At 42.4% G+C, this 21,561-nt stretch overlaps 1 protein-coding gene across 1 annotated transcript in view; it reads right to left on the reverse strand.

Moving 5' to 3' along the window:
* The window catches only part of PFKP (phosphofructokinase, platelet), a 73,269-nt gene that overhangs the window by 11,471 nt on the left and 40,237 nt on the right, over nucleotides 1-21,561 (reverse strand). The window contains exons 9-16 of the mRNA XM_049881655.1: nucleotides 20,092-20,184; nucleotides 18,406-18,531; nucleotides 16,597-16,661; nucleotides 15,728-15,797; nucleotides 15,186-15,332; nucleotides 10,640-10,710; nucleotides 8,322-8,409; nucleotides 7,426-7,578 (exon numbers count right to left, since the gene is read on the reverse strand). Coding sequence (XP_049737612.1) covers nucleotides 7,426-7,578; nucleotides 8,322-8,409; nucleotides 10,640-10,710; nucleotides 15,186-15,332; nucleotides 15,728-15,797; nucleotides 16,597-16,661; nucleotides 18,406-18,531; nucleotides 20,092-20,184 — 813 coding nt within the window. The remainder of the gene's footprint in view (nucleotides 1-7,425; nucleotides 7,579-8,321; nucleotides 8,410-10,639; nucleotides 10,711-15,185; nucleotides 15,333-15,727; nucleotides 15,798-16,596; nucleotides 16,662-18,405; nucleotides 18,532-20,091; nucleotides 20,185-21,561) is intronic.

Here is a 21,561-nt window from a genome sequence, read left to right on the forward strand (position 1 = left end):
AGGTAATGTCCTCCAGTGGCACACAGATGATACTCAGAGAAGCTCTGGGATTGACTACATTTGAGGAACAACTTCCAGTTACATTTCAAATACTGCTAAATTTCGCTACACTGTTTAAAATATATATATATACACACAGACGTATAAAAAAAAATTTTTTTAAAGAAGAGGTGGATGATGTTAAGCCAGTAGGACTTAATGTGAGAGCACAGAAAACCTTGCTCCATTAGCAAGTTATAGGTTAATTTCACATGACTGCAACATTACTGAGCCTAGTGGCGCAGTGGTTAAAGAGCTTGGCTGCAAACAGAAAGGTCAGTGGTTCAAACCCACTAGCTGCTCCATGGGAGAAAGACGTGGCAGTCTGCTTCCACAAAGGTTTACAGCCTTGGAAACCCTATGGGCAGTTCTACTGTCCTGTACGGTCACAATAAGTTGGAATCGACTCAATGGCAGTGATATTCCTTAAAGGGGACAACTATTAAGGATAGCTGACCTTCTATTAAACATGGATGGATGATCAGACTGAGGAAGGGGCTGGGCAGTGCAGGAGGAACCTCATCAGGGAAGGAAGGCATCAAGGGTACGACAGGGAACAGAAGCAATGTCACAGCCCATGAGCTGGGAAGGAGCAAAGCTCACGCCTTATCAGCATAGCCGATAACACCTGCTTCCTGTGGGTATGTGAGGGTTAAAGGATGTGTGAGTACTGTACTTTTTCACAAATAATGTGCCCACACACATAGCACACATAAGTACTTAGGAAGACAACATGTGAGGGGACTATATGGTTGGCAAAAATATATAATGCCACCAGGCGCTCCTTAGAAACTCTATGGGGAAGTTCTACTCTGGCCTATAGGGTCGCTATGAGTCGGAATCAACTCAATGGCAATGGGTTTGGTTTTTGGATATCTCAAAAGAGGTTGACTTAAAATACACCCTACACTAATCCCGTCTCATTAACGTAACAAAGACAACCCATTCCCAAGTTCGATTATAACCACAGGCACAAAGGTTAGGATTTACAACACATATTTTTTGAGGGACACACTTCAATCCATGACAGGTAGTATATAAATATTATCCAAAGGACTGTATATAACACCTTTTCTAAAGTTGATAAGACAGGCTCTCTGTAAAAGAGAGAAGCTGGCAAAAATTATTCTATAATGGGAAATGTGATATGAAGTCAAGATAATAAAAAAAAAGTAATAATAAATTTGGTTCATTCATTCTGAAAGACTAAATGGGTTTTCTTTTTGATTTCTACTTTAGGAGGAAGACCTAGATCACAGAGTTCAACCTACTGGCATTCTTCGTAGGGTAAAAGAAGCAAACAGTAAAGACAACAAAAACACAAGTGGCATACTGTCCTCTTAAACCTCTACAAACACACTCAGGGCAGCATCGGACGGAGCCAATACTCAGTTCTGTGCCTGCGACACAGTTGCTAACAGTAGCAGCCAGTATGCAAACAGGGATGCAAAGCTCCTCCTGGCTGTCTCCGGCCTAGCTACATCATCTGAGCACCCTCACAAGCCTGAAGCGGCAGTACGGTCCCTCATAAGCAAAGCATAACTGGCACTTCACTTATCAGTCACTAGGCATCCGGGCTGTGGCTCCGGGAATGTGAGGGGAGTGAGTGACCTTCCAGTAAAAAGCTCTGAGTTTCATGCAAGTCAACATAGCAAAAGGCAATTTCCAGTTAGCATTCAGGTGTGGGGAGCAAGGAAAGCTGCACAAGGCACCGGAGCCACATGGTGCAAGCTCCTGTTCCCATGACAAGAAGGTTAACAGGCAGCGCAGTGAGATGGAAACACAAAGCACACACACAGCGAAGCAGGCAGCAGGCAAAGAAGGAAGCAGGCGGCATCAGTGTGGTTAGCCATTCAGTGGAACTGCTCAGGTCATCTCTTGGCATCTTAGAGTACGTGGGAAAAGCCAATTAGGTTGCAAAGCTTAAAGGCAACACCAATCTTGTAACTTCCTGTAGGCAAGCAGGGGTCACAAGGCAAATGCCTGCAAGTGCTGCATCAAATGGCCCACCTCACAATGCAGTGGGGAGGTTGCTGGGTACACGTTCGCACACACGGCAAGCCCACGACGTGGCCGCCGTAAGACAGACAGGGACCCAAGGCATGCCTGTTCACGAGGGACCCTTTCCGCATGAGCTGCATCTCTGTGGGACCTCTTGAACAATTTGCTCTCTTTTATGAGAAACTGTTTCCCTTTAAGGAGTTTTCTTTTCATGTCCCTTTGCAATTCTTACATAAATCAAGATCAACAGGCATGAATCCAATTAACTGCTTTGGAATTCCAGTGTGAAACTGTTTGGCTCTGATGCCAGAAAGGGGAGCTGTTCCTTAGGACTTGGGAAGAGGTTTTGACGATCTGTGTCTAGAACATACGTGGCCCAAGGATTCTGGACAAGTGATTGTGGACCTGTAAGAGGCTAGTTCATTTGGATGCAGTTCAGTAGAAAAATATGAGATCAGTCATTCAAGATCTACGGGAATGAGCGTAAGCCGTGTTTCCTTCGCCAGCACCAACACCGCTCACGATGACAACGTCAACACCTCTGAGGAGGCTGGGCACGTGCAGCCTCCTCCTCCTCCTAGTCTTCTTGCAGACCTGTGCTTTTCCGACTTTGGATGCGGCAGGTTATTGCAAGACTTCCCTAGCTGCACCAAATTGTTTCAGCATCAGACACATTTGGGGGTGCACGCTGACACTGCACATGCGGTTTGATCCATCTGCACCACTGTTGGATGGGTTCCTCATTATTTTTTTAAAAAAAGTTTATTTCTGCTCCCCTTTCTTGTGGAATACTCTAGCTCAGAAATAAATCAAGAGCAGGTTGCATGCAAGGCAGGCTGTTTCTTTTTGAGAAGGCTCTTATGGGAAGTCAAAGGGTCACAAAATAACCCTCTGGGACCAACGTGTTCAACACAGGCCAAATGGGAACTGGGGTATATAGGAAGGGCTGAGGCAGGACCGATGGGCACAAAGGAGTAGTAGTGTCTTCCACACCATTTTGAAATCTCTAATGAGTTTCTTGGGTCCCTGGGTAGCACAAACTGTTGGTGCTCAACTACTAACCTAAAGGCTGACAGTTCAAACCCACCCAGCAGCACCGTGGAAGAAAGACCTTGCTTCCATAAAGATCACAGCCAAGAAAACCCTATGGAGCAGTTCTACTCTGTAATACATAGGGTCACCATGAGCAGAAACCGACTCAATGACAACAAGTTAATGATGTTTGTACTTTGCAAAGAGATTCTATCTTCTGTTCTCACTGCACCTCTTTTTTCCCCTTCTATTCACAATAAAATGAGGGGAAAACTTTGCGGGGGGCGGGCGGACAATGTAGGAATGTAAGTGTAAAACCCTGAGGACAAACCTGTCTAGGTCCTGTGGCGGAAGCAACACTTAGTCCTCCTGCTTTGGGCTCTGAGTGCAAATAGTTTGAAAACATCATTAAGCTACCCTGAAAATGCTTAGCTATCTGCACTGAGAAAAGAGACTGCATGGATTTTTCAGGGAAATGATTATGGTTTTCAGTTTATTATCATAATCGAGGGCCATCAGCAAGGCTTGTGATCCCTGCCTGATACCTTCATGACACTCAACTGCAGCCTTTAACTCAGCACATTTTTGCTGCCATTTTGACTAGAACAAAATAATGTACCCTTGTAGAGTAAAAGTAGTCCATCTGTAAAGCCCTACTGCCATATCTGGACTGCCATATTGTGAGAAATTTCTATACACTTTTTTTGAGGTATTTTTTAAAATTCTGTTCTTCCCCAGAAGGCTAATTAACCATTAAATGCATATAATGAGAAAGGCGTCTTCCACAAAATCCATCTGAGTGATACATTTGTAATTGAAGTATAAATGCTAGCAAGGAGGAAATAATGTGTGGCCACAATGACTGAAAACACTTAATCGTTTAATAACATAAGACTAACCCGGGTTTCTCAAACTCAGCACCACAGACATTCTGGGTCAGACAATGCTTTGTTCTGGGGGGTTATCCTATGCATTAAGGAGCCCTGGTGGAGTAGTGGTTAAAGCGCTCAGCTACTAACTTAATCCACCAGCCATTTCGAGGGAGAAAGATGTGGCAGTCCGCTTCCATAAAGATTTACGGCCTTGGAAACCCTGCGGGGCAGTCCTACTCTGTTCTATAGGGTTGCTATGAGTTGGAATCCACTCGGAGGCAATGGGTTAATGGGCCCTACGCATTGTAGGATGGTGACTCTACTCACTAGATGCCAATAGCACCCCCTCTGTTGCAACAATCAAAACTGTCTCCAGACATTGACAGATATCCCCTGGGGGCAGCTGAGAACCACCCAACTATACGAGGAAAAGGAACAAAAGGAACCAGTGGGCACTAGAAACTAAACTGGGAAATACTCAAGGATTGCAAACCTAAATGCTTTCAGGGCGAGGCGGGTGCTATAAATAGATTTGAGCAATAAGACTGGAAGGAGCGGCCTCTGGCCTAAGGCCTGCGGGGTGACGTGTCTGGGACACCTGTTTGAAGCTCCTGATCAAGGTAGATCTGACGTTCACCCTGCTGCTTGTCTGCAGTCCCTTAAGGGGCTTTTATGGTCCACTAACGATGGCAAAAGGAGCCACAGACAATCATGCTCCCACAGGCCTCGAAGTTGGGGTGTCACTGGCAGAGAAAACATCACTTTCACATTCCTCAGTATCCACTCTCCCAGCACACTTCCTGGAGATGACACCACCCTCCTTCCCCCACAGCCAACCTAGCTAGTTCAGACCTGAACCCAAATCTTCTAAAGAGGACTCAACTTCCTTTTGGCTTTAATGAATACAGCAATGGAAGAAACAGCAATTTCGACACATCATGTCCAGATTTTCGTTCCTATGCCTTCAAGACACACATAGACTCTTATCTGTTGTCTAATTCTTCACCTGGTTACTGAATATACGTGGTGGTGGCCACCACAACACTAAGGTAAATTATCCTCACCGACATGGTTCCTGAAAAGGGCCTTGTATGACATTCGAATGTCAAGCTCAGAACTGTACCATCACCAAGACAATCGAATTCCTCAGCTCCTTTGAAATAAGGTAGTTAAGGACACATATGTATAACTACTGACCCTGTATGACTTGTACTTGAAGCCACCGTGAGTGACGAACTACCCACTTGTCCTTTTGCCTTTTAAACCTTATAATGGGTTAACTTAGCTTTGAGAAACTCAAGGTGTTAAAAAAAAAAAAAAAAAAGGATTTTTAAAAATCATATAATAAACCACAAAATCCCTCTGTAAGAGAAGTAAAAGCAACGCTACCAATGAGTCCCAGCTGCTCCCCAGGAGAAAGAAGTGGCAGTCTGCTTCTGTGAAGATTGCAGCCTTGGAAACCCTGTGGTGCAGTCCTACTGTCCTACAGGTTCGCTAGGAGTCGGAATAGGCTCAATGGCAACGAGTTGATTCCGACCTATATACTCAATTATAACTAAGTATGATTGTTTTTTCCTATATATTTTGGTTTTAAAATTTTCTATAATATACATGTATTATATATTCATAATCTGGAAAAGTAAAAAGGAATTCTTTATAAAAGCAGAGTTGCCTGGAATTTATAAAGAGGGTGAATCTTTTCTTCATTACTGAAAGGACACATCAAAATATCACAGGGAGATACGTGAACACCAACCTCTGCCTGTGTCTGCAAAAGCTTGATTCACTGCAAATGAACCGCTTTCAACCTCTCTACTCCTCTCCCTGCCATCCACCCCCCAGCAATGGGTTCTCATTCCACACCCAAACGAAAACCAAACCCATTGCTGTTGACCGGATTTCGACTCATTGCGACCCTACAGGACAGAGTAGAACTACCCCACGGGGTTTCCAAGGAGCACCTGGTGGATTCGAACTGCCGAGCTTTAGGTTAACAGCCGTAGCGCTTAACCGCTACCCCACCAGGGTTTCCCTCATTCCACAAGAATTAGGGAAAACAAATGTTCCAACTGCTTGCACTGCCAGCTCAGCTTAAGCAGATTGTAAATATAGCTAAAGCTGAGACAAAAGTTAAAAAAAAAAAAAAAAGAATTCATTTGGTGATAGCCGGTGATCTTTAAATTCACAGCGTAAAGACTGATCGAGAGCCTGAATTAGTCCGAAAGCAGTGGAGGGCGTGATAAACCACGGGGAAAGCACAAGCAACTGCTAAGTAAGAGGCTAAAGCCTGCTGCCCTCGAGTTTTTCCTGACTCTTAGCAACCCTACAGGACAGAGTGGATCTGCCCCAGGGAGTTTCCAAGGAGCGGCTGGTGGATTCCAACTGCAGACCTTTTGGTTAGCAGCCGAACTCTCAACTGGTGCGCCACCAGGGCTCCAAGTAAGAGATTAGTGATTGCAAATAGACAGTTTCCAGCACCACTCAATATGCAACAGAAAAAAAAATAATTTTTTTTTTTTACAGGTTTATTTTTTTTTTATCTAGCAAAGAAATTGCACAAAAGGTGGGAAAGTTCAGAAAAGCAGGACAGAAGCACTAAGCATTACTTACCATTTGAATCTTATTTTAAAAGCTTTATTATGTTTTATTTACCAGTACTAGAAAATAAGTTTGATGCCAAAGGTTTAAGAAAAAATTTTAGAAAAACATTCTTAAGACTGAGGTCTGACAAGGAAATTAAAATCCGAGAATTAGCGAAAGACCTCAGGCTTTGAGTAAAAAAAGTGAAACGCACTGTTACAGGCTGCTCTTCAGATTCCCCTGGAAATTACCAAATGTGACTTACAAACAGGATATTAAGCACGCATTTCTTTTTATTACTGCCTTTCGGCAAAAGCTCTAAAACAGCATCAATACTGTTTTAGACGTAATACCCCCATTTGTACAGGGGAAAATGATGTTACTACGGCCACAACCAAAAGTACAACGAATGCAAATGGTGGACTCAGGCCAATAAATTAAATTACAAAACAGTCTCTTCGGCCTTACACGTTAAGGCAAGTCCTTGGACCAGAATTTGTAAGATGTTATAGGCTTGAGGTTATTTCGGCTCAGCAAAACAAACAAAACAAAGAAATAATTTTAATGACTATCCAAATCACAAAAAAAACTATAATCCTATTATTTCTTGAGCTCCAAATGGTCCCTGTCACTTAACGAATCTTAACAGTGAAACACCAACCATCCCAACAACCACACAGGGACAAAGCTGGTAAAAATTGGGGAAACTAGAAAAAAGATTTTCAGAGCCAGAAGAGGATTTTTAATTTTTTCTGGGGGGGAAATAAAATCTCCTTTGGGGTACTTGTGCTCCAGTGCTCAAAGGGAGTTCTAATACACTGGTGATAAGAGTGGCTCAGCTGTCCTCCCTGTGAGCACAACTGGGGTCGCATCGTCGCTTCGACGGCACACGCAGACTTACGTCAGTGATGGTGTTCAGAGCAGTGTCGGCGCCGATGCTGAAATCTGAACCAGGGACGTTGTTGGAGACAGTAGCAGGAACCATAATCATGGGAACACGGAACTCCTCGTGTGTCTCCCGGGCAGCTGACAGCTCTAGCAGTCCCAGGTAAGCCTGTCAGACAAGTGTGTACAGTTGTGGGGCCCAGGAAGAGGGGGAAGGAGGACAAAGGGGCATCATTGGAAGTGAAATGGCATGGGAGAGCCACAGCGAGAGCCACTCCACCACAGCACACAAAGCACACGTGGGGATACACGGAACCACAAAAAAGTCAACATAAAAAGGCAGCAAGACCAAAGACAAGGACAGCAATTTTTTAAGCACAAAGGATAATACAGAACATTATCACTTATAAGCAAGACTAAACCCCTTATTGGTAAGATTCTGATTATTTAAGGTTCTCACATTTTCTTTAAAGTAAAACTAGGGTTTATCATGGAACTGATCATCACTGAATAGAAAAAAATCAAGAACTTCAGTCCAATATGTGATTTAAAAAATTTTGCCATATACTACCTTTCTCTTGAAATAGCCAATGGACTTCAAATTCAAGAGATAAAATGATTCCGATAGACTTGAGATAAGTCCGAGCTCACTAAACAGATGAATCAGGGATAAGGAATCACATTGTTGCTTCCAGACTAAGCTGCTGTACTGGGACTGGACCAATCTCACATAGCATCTTGCCGCTCTGTTACTTCTGCGCTCCGGGTTATTCAGTGGCAACAGAGCCTGGAAGTCTACACTCCCAAATTCTGAGGAACAGCCAACTTTGCTTGTCTGAAGCTCACACAGGGTTATTACTGATCCCTACAAAGCTAATGAACCAGCAGGTTAACAGAGAAATAATAATGTACCTCAAATCCACCAATAATCAATAGAGCGTTGATATTATGAGCACGCATCTGTTCAGCAATCTCTTCCAAATACTTCCCAGGTAGAGTACTAAAAATGGTTAAATCAAGACGTGAGGTCAGAGGCTGACAGACAAGATTCACAGTTATGATGATATACGTCGTGTTAACCTGATAGAAGCCACATCACTCCCTCACGCCTCCTCTCCTACCTTGGTGACAAACTACAAGCTGTATTAAGAAGCCATGGGATTCACCTGCCTTCATCATTCCGTCGGGGTTGGCGGACAGCAGGATAAGCAGCCATATGCCAGGAAATGGTTACACAAGGCAGCTGTGGCCAGAAATCAAATCCCAAAAGAGCGTATTATCAAAAGAAAGCTAGAAAAACTTCTCAACTGCCTAGGAATTTGGGACAGTTCTACTCTGTCCGGTAGGGTTGCTAGGAGTCGGAAACACTCCATGGCACCTAACAACAACAGGACTGTGACCTGAAGAGATTTCTACTGTCTCAGAGAAAAATAAGCAAAGTGCCTTGTCATTTTTAATTAAAACCATTGTTTATGAGGAACTATACAGTGTTCAAATAACTTATGTATACATTATCCCATCTGGTCCCTTTTTTTTTTTTATTAACTTTTATTAAGCTTCAAGTGAACGTTTACAAATCCAATCAGTCTGTCACATATAAGTTTACATACATTTTACTCCGTACTCCCACCTGCTCTTCCCCTATTGAGTCAGCCCTTTCAGTCTCTCCTTTCGTGACAATTTTGATCTGGTCCCATTTTAAATCACAGCCACTATACTTGCTATTCTTCTCCCAGTTTAGCACCTGTTTCAGATGATGTGGTTAACAAGCAGATTACTGGACAAATAATATTTGGCTATATCCCATCCCAGCTTCCCACCAACACCTCTTCCCCTCAATCTTTCTTTTATGGAAGGAAATAAAGCTTACTTTTATTAGATTTATAAGAAACTTTAGGACGAAAAAATCCAGGCCTGGCCAATCATAGAAAACAACTGAACATGAGAGCTAGCTACAAAATCCCTCCCAGTGTTCTAATATGGAGCTTCTTGAGCTGCTTCAGAATGTTGTCAAAGCTGCCATTCTAATCATCTCTAACTAACTCAGAGCAATGCTCCCAGTCAGCTACTATGGAAACCGGGAAATCAGTCAGTCTAAGGTGGCCCAGGAAACACAGTACATAGATAAGTTTACTTCTAAGTACAGCTTTGCTGTACAGGACACCAATAACGTGGGCTCTGGGTAAGACTGGATAGCAAATAGCTCTGAGAGCCCCACAGAGCTCTTCAGAACTCCTGCTAGCAGCTGGACAATACCTGGAGCGCTGAGCCCAAAGCAGAACAAATAAATGGATGGGACAACTTCCTTGGTACAATAAGCTACCATTTATATGAAGTTAAACATTTATTAGGATTTATACAAAAAATGATTTTCCTTTCATATTAAAATGTGATATATAATAATGACTGATGTTAATACTTTTATCTCTGAGATAATATTTTTCAAAAGATTCAAATTCAATTTAATGTTAAGCATGTTAAAAATCAGAGCCCTGGTGGCACAGTGGTTAAGAGGTCGGCTGCTAATCAAAAGGCTGGCAGTTCGAATCTACCTGGTGCTCCCTGGAAACCCTATGGGGCAGTTCTACTCTGTCCTGTAGGGTAGCTACGAGTAGGAATCAACTGGATGGCTACAGGTTTTGTTTCTTGTTAAAATATCCTACCCCTGACTATGCTAGAAAACAGAAGCTTACTGTTAAGTCTGAAAAATATGTCTTTTTGCTGGAATTACCCAATAATTTCCTCAGTTATGGAAATCTGAGCCTCAAATAACAGTGCTACTCAGTTCTGTTGTTCCTACCAATACTAACGAAGTATGGATGATGTTTGAACTCTTTTTTAATTAGCATGATTACTACAGCTTGAAGAGATCACTTATTTATATTACCTAGAGTACAATAATTTTCTTTTCTCACCATTTTGCTCTTCAAATAAATGGAAATAAGAGATTATCGAAGAAAATACTCCACATGTTATCAGCCTTATCTATTTTCAAGCCCTCGTGCTCATCGCCAGCATGTCTTTCAATGGCATGGCTCAGTCTCAACTTCTTAAAGCATTGCCTGGATCCTTCCTGGGGTGGGGACAGGTAACTGACCCAGTGTCACTTCTTTTAGGAATTTATTTACAGGAAATCAAGAGGCCCAGAATCCATGTCCATCTATTCACTTATACAATATGGCATTTTCTGCCTCCTCAAGATTAGTTCAGAGTCAATGTCTGGAAATTACCGTTTTGTCCCAAGAATCGATCCACCTTGGCCGGTCCAACCTCCAACATCTGTCCAGCCGATTTCTTTTATCTAATGTACAAACACATAATAAAACAGCTAAAGCGAAAAAGCAAAGGGAATTTAAAGCTTTTAAAACCGCTCAGATTTCTGTACCCTGAATAGGCTGCATTCCTGTAAAGAATTGGGGATAGTTATGAAAGTGTTTTCATAGCAATGCTGAATGAGTCTAGACATACAACTGACTCCTAAGATTTATCTACTAATTAAGAACACCAAAGGAACTAAGTTCTCATTGCCTCTAGGAAGATCTCTGCCTTGAATTCCAGGGCTGGTCTTCCTTCCCTAGTCATGTGTATTGAACAGATAGTTTAGGTGGCAAAATTCTATCCCTGGGAAAGAAAACAAAAAGAAAATTAAAAGTACAACTTTTTCAGTTGATATAAGATTAGAAGAACACTTTTTGTCTTAAAAACTAAAAAGATTTAAAAACTTAGATGAATAGCTAAGCAAATTAAGCTTAATTATATAAAAAGAACACTATAAAATTGGAAGCAGCAACTTCAACAGACACATGTACACTGCTGTTCATTGCCACGTTATCCATAATAGCCAAAAGATGGGAACAATGCAAGTGCCCATCAACAGATGGACGGACAAACAACACACACACACACACAGAGGAATATTATTCAGATACGAAGAGAAATAACGTTCTGATACCTGCTACAAGGATGAACCTTGAAAACATTATGCTGTGTGAAATAAGTCAAGCACAGGAGGACAAAGACTGTATGATCCCATTTATATAAAATATCTAGAATAGGCAAATCCACCACGACAAAAGATTAGTGGTTACCAGGGGCCCTGGGGAGGGAGGGATGGGGAGGAAAAAAAAAAAAATAAGAATACTGTAAAAGCTATTAAGCATGATACACATGTCACTATCGACACATAGCAAGGGTGGCACAATTTCTGACTGGATTTCCACCACGGCAGGGTGGGAACAGCATGAGACATGGGATCAGAAAGTGCTGGGCTGGAATTCTAAGTTCTCCAACTTCTAATCACGGAATCGTTGATAAATTAACTTCTCTGCCAACTTCTAATCAGGTAATTGGGTAAGTTAACTAACTTGTTGGAGCCATTACTACAATGCAGTGAGATTCTTAGGTCAATTATATTTTTTAAAAATATAAACCCATTCTACTGGAATAACTGTCTACAGGAACAACTGCCTCCTCCACCTTCAGGCCAGAAGAACTAGAAGGTGCCCAGCTACCACTACTGAATGTTCTGATCAGGAACATAATAGAGAAATCCTGATAAAATGGGTGAAAAATATGGAACAGAACTTCAAATTCTTAAAAAATTCAGCCTTATTGGACGTATTGAGCCTGGCAGAGTCCCCAAGACTATGGCCCTGAGTTGCTCTTCATGCCTTGAATTAAAACTATCTCTTAGAGTCACCTTAAACTAAGTGACAGCTTAACCCAAAGAGTAAAGACCGTCGCCCTTGAGTATTATGCTTCTTAAGAGAAAAAGATAAGTAAGACCAAAGGGTCATCAGCTATTTTAAAGCATAGATGAGAAGGTTGGGGAGCAGGGAAATTAAGTAAATGGAAGTGAAACAACTAGAACGGAAATAACGAGAATGTTGACACAATCTGAAGACTGTAACCAATGTCCCTGATCACTATGTCTAGGAACTGTGGAATGGGAGCAGGTTTTCCTGTGTATATTTTGACCAAAAATAAAGTTGAAAAAAAAAAAAAAGAGAAAAATGCTAACCCATTCCAAAAAGTAAATATTATTCAAATTATATATATACACAACGCTTTGTTTTTTTATTGTATTTTCGATGAAGATTTACAGAAAAACTAGCTTCTCATTAAACAATTAGTACACATATTGCTTTGTGACACTGGTTGCCAACCCCACAACACGTCAACACTTTCCCCTTCTAGACCTTAGCTTCCCTATTACCAGCTTTCCTGTCCCTTCCTGCCTTCTTGTCCTTGCCCCTGGGCTGGTATGTTCCTTTAGTCTCTCTTTGTTTTATAGGCCTGTAATCTTAGTCTTTGGCTGAAGGGTGAACCTCAGGAGTGACTTCATTACTGAGCTAAAAGGGTGTCCAACGGCCATACTCTCGGGGTTTCTCCAGTCTCTGTCAGACCAGTAAGTCTGGTCTTTTATTTATTTATTTTTTGTGAGTTAGAATTGTGTTCTACATTTTCCTCCAGCTCTGTCCGGGACCCTCTATTGTGATCCCTGTCAGGGCAGTTGCTGGTGGTAGCAGGGCACCATCTATTTGTGCTGGACTAAGTCTGGTGGAGGCTGTGGTACTTGTGGTCCATTAGTCATCTGGACTAATCTTTCCCTTGAACACACACACACTTTTTTGTGATCCAAAAGATCTCAAAATTAAAATACGTAAATGTATAAATCAGTTTTGAAGGTAGTTTTCCTTTAAGCAAAGCAAAGAACAGTTTAAATTGATAATTTAAATGGGGGAAGTGATATTCACTCATGATAGAATTGGACTGGGGCCTAGCCCGACCTCTGCCACTGAGATGTAGACGGCTCTTCTGTCCCATCACCATGCACAGCCTTTCCATAGTGGCCGCTATGGAAAGTGACAGAATCTGGATCATCAGTGTCCCCCAAGGTGTGTCTCTCTAAGGGACGTCAGTGAAGCGTTTCCATCCTACCTCTCTGTCCACGCCTCCTCAGTCTCCTGTGCTATTTCTGCTTCTTCTCCCTCTGCCTAGTAACACTGAAACATGCCCACCCCTTTCTTTTCTATGCACACTGACTCCCTTGGTGATCTCATTTGGTTTCATAGTTTCAAATACCATCTGTATGTTGATGTCTACACCAAATCCCTATCTTTAGCCCACACCTCTTGAGGAACATTGGAAGAAAATATCCACCTGCTTACTAGAAACCTCCCCAAATCTCAGCTCCTGATATTCTTCCCACCTCTCAAACCTTCCCCATCTCAATAAATAACAACTCCACCCCGCCATTTGCTGAAGCTGGAAATGGACTAATTCTATACTCCTTTTTCATACTCACATATGTTGTTAGCAAATTATAAGGACTCTACCTTCAAAATACATTCGGGCTATTGATTAGTTCTCACCGTCTCCCCTACTACCAGCGTGGACCAAGCTGCCATCATCTCTTGCTTAGATTATTACAAAATCCTCCCAAGTAGTCTGTTTCCTGGTTTTCCCTTTTATTAAAACCAGAATGATCTTGTAAAAACATTAGTGCCACTCCCACACCCAAACCCTTCCTTCTTATTCAGAATAAAAGCCAGATGCCTCACAATTACCTCTAGGGCCCTAACTGATCTGGCCCTCATTTCCTGTGTACCCCTCTCCTCTGGAGCTCCCCCTCTGCTCCAGTTACATGAGCCCCTCGCCAGCCTCTGAACACTAGCAACCTCCCACCTCAGGACCTTTGTACTGGCTTTTTCCTCTGCTGGGAATGACCTTCCCCACACATTCACATGAGTCACTTGCTCATCCCTTCAATCTTTACTCAGAGATCACCTTCTTCAACAGCATCCATCTTTGGAATCTTTGTGCGAAGTCCCAAGACACTCCCACTCTCCCTCCTTGGTCTGGTTCACACTCACCACCCTGATACGCGACTTATTTCACATAACTTATTTGGACTCACCATTGTCTCCCTCCCTAAAATGTGGGCTCTGTGGACTCAGGGGATTTTGTCTGCTTTGTTCATTAATTTAATTTAATAAATATATTTAACTTAATAAATATCACTTATTGAGTAGGAACTCAAAAAATGTTTGTTGAATAACGGAATGAATAAATAATGTCAACCAGTACAATACTTGATTAAAAGTACAGGATTTGCAGTCTTACAATCATGTTTAAAATCTAATAAAAGCCGCTGTGGTCCATTCTCCTCATATGAGCAAGGGGCTAACATTTAGATCTACTGTGAGACCTGAATGGGTTAATATATATAAATATCCCTTACAAAGAATACATAATGAACACTCAATAAATGTTAACTATTTTTATAAAGTTTTTTTTAGAGAGTGCTTGCTGTTTGCTAGGTACTATGCACTTTACCTATAGTAATAAGCTTTTCAACAGCCTTTAGAGGCAAATTTTATCATTCTTCTCCTTTCATATAATAGTGGAAGACGTTTGCTGACATGCCCAAGGGCACACGGGTAATGAGCAGCAGAGTCGGGCATAGAAGCCCATCCACGTAACTCCAGAGGCCCTGCCTTGGTATTGCCTTGCAAGAAAACTTGAAAATACATTATGCTCTGAGCTAAATTTGAAGATCTAGAGCATAACTTATGATGGGACTCTGAAGCAAAAGTTGTCCCTCAAAAAACCGTCACTATCTCACAATGTTACAGAATCATAAATTTTAAGAGGGTAAGTATTTAGAGTTAATTTCTCATTTAATTAGAGGGCCGGTCCTTACAGGTATCAGTTCACTTACATGATACTCAGGTTAGGGATATTCCTCAGCCTTGTGCCTTCCATGAGACTCACCTGACCTTTGAAAAATCCATCAAAGCCATCGTAGATGGCGAGCATCCTGTGGCCGTCAGATATCCCCACACGTACAGCAGCGCGCACAGCGGCGTTCATGCCAGCCGCAGGGGCACCCACGTTTATAATACCCACGTTATAATTGCTCTGCAACACAAACAGAAGCGTATCACTGGATCACTGGATTTATTCAAGCACATACTTAGCACACATCCAAGAGCAGCCCTCACGTGGCAACCCTGGAGCTACAACAGTGAACCAAAAAGACACAAAGCTTCAGTCTTCATGAAGCTTACAACTGAGTACAGATTCCAGAAAATTAAAGTTCATATAACTTCACATGAAGACAAAGATAAAAAGGGTCAGTTAGAGAGTTCAGATAAAACCTTTCAAAAGATGGCATGTAGCTGGGACCTGAATAAGGAGAAGGGGGTGGCCGTGGAAGGGCAGAAGGGTTTGTGCACCAGCTGAAGTGAGGCAGCGTTGGAGCAGGTCTGAGAAGAAAAAAGGAACAGCATGGCCACACTGTGCTAACCACTCACCTTCACGATGTGTGAGTCTGGACGCTTGATGCAAAGCCGCTTATAAGTGTTTAGGTTGCTCTCAAAGCTCCTAAAACAGAAGGAGGTTTTTGAATGAAAGTTTAGAATACTGGACAAAACAAGAGGGAGCTGGTGCGGGGAGAAGGGGCCACAGAGAACAGTTCTCCTAGGAGCGGACAGTCCATGAAGGCTTGTTCTGCGTATTCGCTGTTGTAGAAAAACGGAGGACAGAATATTACATCATGTTCTGCAGGGGCCCTCCACGGGCACTGCTGTGCTGTGTATGTCTAGCTCCGAAATGAGCTAAGGAAAAAAGACCTTATAGTGCAGCTCCCAAGTTTCTTTTTCAAAAGGCTAGCAACACGGTCACCTTGTATTATAATCTCCGTTAAGTTCTCAGCAGCCCTTCACCCTGCACCCCCCAAAATACAAATAAACATATGAAAAAAAATCTATTATCCCTAAACTAGCCATCTAGGCCTTCCCCTGCAGAAACAATGCCCTACTGATTGTCTTGATTTTTGAATTTTATATATTGAAATAGAACAAGCACACTTCTAAGCACATTCAAAATGGCCAGGACTGAGGAAGACATGGAGTCCCGGGGTGCTGCAACAGTTAACGTGCTCAGCAGAGGGTTAATGTGCTCAGCAGCTAACCAAAAGGCTGGAGGTTTCAGGCCACCCAAAAGTGCTTTGAAAGAAAGGCCTGATGATCTGCTTCTGAAAACGCAGCCATTGAAAACTCTAGGGAATACAGTTTTCCTCTGACACCCGTGGGGTCACCATGAGTTGACTCAACGGCCACTGGCTGGTTGCTAGAGGAACATGTGTCCCTAACAAAATGGAGTTTTCTTCAAAATAACTCACATTCCTCGAAGTTGTACAGCATCTTTAAATCTTCTTTCATCCATTGCCTTTTGCACATCCTGGGTCTTTAAGAGAGTAATGAAGGAAAGAACACGTCATGGTTTAGTACATCCATGAAAGACGAGGTGGGGCGCAAGGCCCAACTAGCTTAGTCTCTCCACTCCTGGTTCCCCTTCAGAACTGGACCTTGGTTGGCCTGGCAGCCTAAATACTAGAGAGTCTAGACCAGTACTTGCCAGCTCCATCCAAACGCTTGCAACTGGTAACGAGCCCCTCACCTCTAGGGGACGAGGTAGAAGACACCTGTGTCCGCCCAGGGCCAATCTGATGTTAACGGCCACGTTAAGCATGTCTTGAAATCTAAGGTTTTCACCCCATAAGAGCCAAGCCAGCAAATGGATCTCTCAGACAAGGTTCTGAAAAATTCTCAATTTGAGTCTAGAGGGAAAAAAAGCAAAGCCTCAATGGGGAGTTGGGAGACCCATGCACAGTCCCTGCTTGGCTCTGTGCCCTGGCCCTGAGGAGGCCGCAGGAGAGGCATGGCTGTGCTGGGCATAAAACTTGGACTTGAAGTCAGACACCCTGGGCTAGAACCCTGCCTCTGATTTTGCCAACTTTGGGGTCTGGAGCAAGTTACTTCTCTTTCTAAACTTTAATTTCCTCATCTGAAAAATAAGAAAAATACTCCCTGCTTCTAAAGCTGTTTGTGGTTACTATAAACATGTAAAGCCCTAGGAAACACCTGACGGGAGCAGGTGCTCAATGAACTGTTCTCTATGGTCATTAATCACAGAAGCTCTATATGGTCATCTGAAGGACAAGCCAAACGATATCAAACACATTTTTGTTTCTAAACTAACAGAGACACTGGATATGAGAAATATGCTAAAAGTAAACTTATGGCGCATAGGTTTCAGTCCTCTTAAGCCTTCTCTTTCGCGCTCTCTCTCTCTCACACACACACACACAAACGCTTTATTCACTTCCACAGGCTTTTGGCAATTATGTTTCTAAGACTGTTAGTTTTAACAAGTCCTCTGATTTAATTAATTACTTCCCTCTATATGGTATAAAATATATACACTGCGGTCACTGGAGAGAGCACATAAGGTGATGGTCAAGAATAAACTTTGAAAAGTTTGAAACAAATGCAAAATGTAAAAGCTACTTCTACTAATGCGACTCCACTGACCAACTGGAAAATTCTAAATCACTTTTAAAGTCCATTTGCACACCACTCCCACGGCTACGGTAGTGGATACATCTCAGAATATCTCCTGAATCCACCATTCCACCTGCCATGTTACGGATCTGAATGTCCCTGGGGACAGGCAGACAGGAAGTAGCTGAAGTTTGGAGAAGTCTAACAAAGTCACATCCTTATCGAATTTGACAGCAAACATTTTCCTGCACCACCACACCTAGATCTTCTTTGACTTGTTGACATAACCCCATGATGACTCTCAGAGGACACTAATTTTTGATAGACTAGACTCATTTTCAGGGAAGCTACTACCTAGAGGGCCACATGGATGATAACTTAGAAAAACAAAAAAGAAATGCAAAACAAAGTGGTTGGGATTTTACAGAGTAAAAACATGAAGCCTAGTTACCATCACTCATGGAGGCAGCTACTTTTGTTCTTAGAAAAGTCATTTAGCTCACTGTCCACCCAACCAGCAACAGACAAAACACACTAAAGTGCTCTGATGTCCTGCTCTGTTATTCACTAGCAAAGCCTACCAACCACAGCCCTCTGAGCAGTTAAGGAGCCATGCCACCCTCCGGCTGCAGCCAGGGCTCACTCACCATCTGCACACACTCCATCAGGGGCAGGCGCACGGCGTGGTTTCCGCTCAGCGATACCACACAGGCTGGGATCTCTGGGGTCGCTTCAAGAAGGGCGATGACGGCCTCCACCCCCATGCGACTGGCCTGGAGAGGAAACGTATGGTTATCAAAGACAGCATAGTGCTCTAACTACGGCCGCCTTCCCTGCTCTAGGAGACCAACCACCCTGGTGTGCTCCCAACAAAGAGATGCAGCCTCGAGTATAAGCCTTTGTACCACATCGTTCAGAAGTGTCCAAGCTGCATTTTAAACTCTGCCATTTTCAAATTTCCTTCCATTCTGTTGAACGGTCTCAATTAGGTACTCATATTCCTTACCTTACTGTTTACTTTTTCTTTTCTTTTTTGTCATGGAGTACAATCCTTTAATATGTTCTTGGATTCAGTTTGCTAGTAACTTGTCAAGGATTCTTGCATCTCTGTTGGTCTGTAGTTTTCTTTTCTTGCAGTATCTTTCTCTCACTTTGATATCAGGGAAACACTGGCCTCACAGAATGAGTTAGCAAGTATTTCCTCCTCTTCTACTTTATAGAAAAGCTCAAGAATATCTGGAAGAAATCCTGATGAATCTATCTGGTCCAGGACTTTTTTTTGTTAGGGGATTATTAGTTTTTCTTGTTTGTTTTTCCCTTTTTTTTTTTTTCCATTCCTCATTCCCCCCTCCTCTAGCCCCAGGCAACCAGTAATAGTCTGTTGTCTGGATGGATCTGCCTATTCTAGATACTTCATAAAAGTGGCATCATACAACATTTGTTCTTTTGGGTCTGGGTTGCTTCACTCAGCATAATGTTATCAAGGCTCAGCCATGTGCTGGCATGTATCAGAACTTCACTTCTCTTTATGGCTGAATAACAGCAGTTTTTATTGTATGGCTATACCACATTTTGTTTATCCATTCTTCTGTTGATGGACAGTTGCATCGTTTCCACCTCCTGGCTCTCGCTTACCATTTACTTTGAACACACCTCTCTGGTGGTGAAGCGGTTAAGAACTCAGGCTGGTAACTAAAAGGTTGGCAGTTCGAATCCATCAGCCGCTCCTTGGAAACCCTGTGGAACAGTTCTACTGTGTCCTATAGGGTCACTATGAGTAGGAATCAACAGTAACAGGTTTTTTTTGGTCTCTTTCTCAGAGAGATTATGATTCCAGTAAGAACTGGTCAAGATGGGGAGTGCAGAGGAAAGTTAGAGAGATACGGAGAGCAGAAAATATTGAAAAAAAAAAAAAAAACACTGAAAATCTGGACTCTGAATTTCTGCTATCCTGCGTCTACGTTTTTAGAAGCCAGCACTTCAAACGCTGCCTTCCTGTGTTCTGGGTTCTGTTCTTCCTTCAGGCCCATCACCCACAACAAGAGGCAAATCAACTTTTCACCTTCAGTGGAGTCTGCTAGTGTTTGCAGGGCTTGAAGCCTAGGAACAGTTACACTGCAGCAAGTCTTGAAAGGATATTTAAAATAAAAACACAGGCCATTAGTATCTTCAGGAATGATCCACCCCATGCTGCAGACATAGATACGTCTTACCAGCTGGCTCTGTTCAATGTCATGAGCCTTCATACTAAATTGGCTTTTTTTTTAAATGTCCTGGAATATTAATCATCCTAGAAAGAGTTTGTGAAAATGTTTGATAATTTACACACTTACCAAAATCCTGTCAAAGGCTGATGGGGTTCCTCCTCTTTGCACATGCCCAAGAATTGTCACTCGAGTGTCATATCCCAGCTGCTTAACTACTAACTGAGAAAAACATCTCCGTTAGGAAATGCAGAACCATAACACAGACACGTCACATTATACCGGGTAATAGGTGCTGAGCACTGACAATTTTGCTACTCTTTCTTCAGATCTAAATGAAAAAATTATCATGCTCAAATTTTACTTCCTAAGTTTAACAGCTAGCTGGAATTTTTAGCTGAAATTTATTTTTAAGAGAATGCTTTTAATATTGAGGCCTTTTTCTCCCATGTAGCCAATGAACATATGTAACATGACTAAAAGAGAAAACTATTTCTATAGCTTATATTTAAAGTGTTACTAACACTATTATAAAAAAGTAAACATTTCTCTGAAATCACCTTAAATTTGTGTAGCTGTGATCTGAATAGCACGGTCTAGTAAAACCAAGGCATCTTCCTTCAGTCCTCAGCCACCCTGAATACTAGCTGGGTGACAGGACAGAGCACCTAACTTCTCTAGCACTCAGTTTACCCCTCCTTTTATAAAGACAGTGGGGTGGGACCATGAATTCCACGGTTCCTTCTTGGTGTAATACTGTATGACTTAACCTGGACTCCAGTGAGGCAGGAAAGAAATTCTCTGCCTTGATTTTATTGATTACTTCTTGACAGGTACCTCACTGGCAGATATCTTTCATTGTTTTAAAGTCACGTGTCAGCTGGTATCAGAACACATAAAATACATTTTTTTTTTTCCCAGCAGCTGACTGTGACTAAAGAAAGCCAAGCTGATAGCTTCTTTTGCCCTGCCTGCAGCTTCAACCAGAGTCTGTCCTCCTCTTCAAGTGTCTAGTGCCTCAGCGTGTTTTCTGGTTCCCTCTGCAATTAGGGTGAGTTGGCTGGGTAACATTAACAGTCCCGTCTAGACGAGCATGCGCCTGTCTGAGCGAGCCCTACAGCAACGAGAACACACTGCCTGTTCCCACTTCAGGGCCGTGAATAAGGCAATGAATGATTCAGTTTCAATACAGTGTCTTTCTTTGTGGATAAGGATATGTTCAGCAGATGCTCCAGTTTAAAAGGAGGGAAAAAGGACAGATGCCACCTTTTTACTGCCACAAATAGAGAATCCTGGGGCCCAGCATTTGAGTGGTTAATCCTCCTCATTCTCAGAGCAGTAGATGTTTGAGAGCTAGAACTTTCTATTACAAAGAACACAATTAGCTATTCTACCGCATTTCCTCTATTTTTGTGCAGGGAACTCATGTAGCTCTTTGGAATATTACCAACAGAAGGCAAGAAACCCTGACTCTCCCTCCAGAAGCCTAGAGCTATGTGTTTCTCATTCCATTAATGTAATGATTTGTTAGGAAGATATTTTTAAATACCAGGAAGTTTTTTTTTTTTTTTTTAAACAATGCAATGTTCTAAACCAAAT

The sequence above is a fragment of the Elephas maximus genome, chromosome 4, assembly GCF_024166365.1.
Source record: "Elephas maximus indicus isolate mEleMax1 chromosome 4, mEleMax1 primary haplotype, whole genome shotgun sequence".
Taxonomy (NCBI): Eukaryota; Metazoa; Chordata; class Mammalia; order Proboscidea; family Elephantidae; genus Elephas; species Elephas maximus.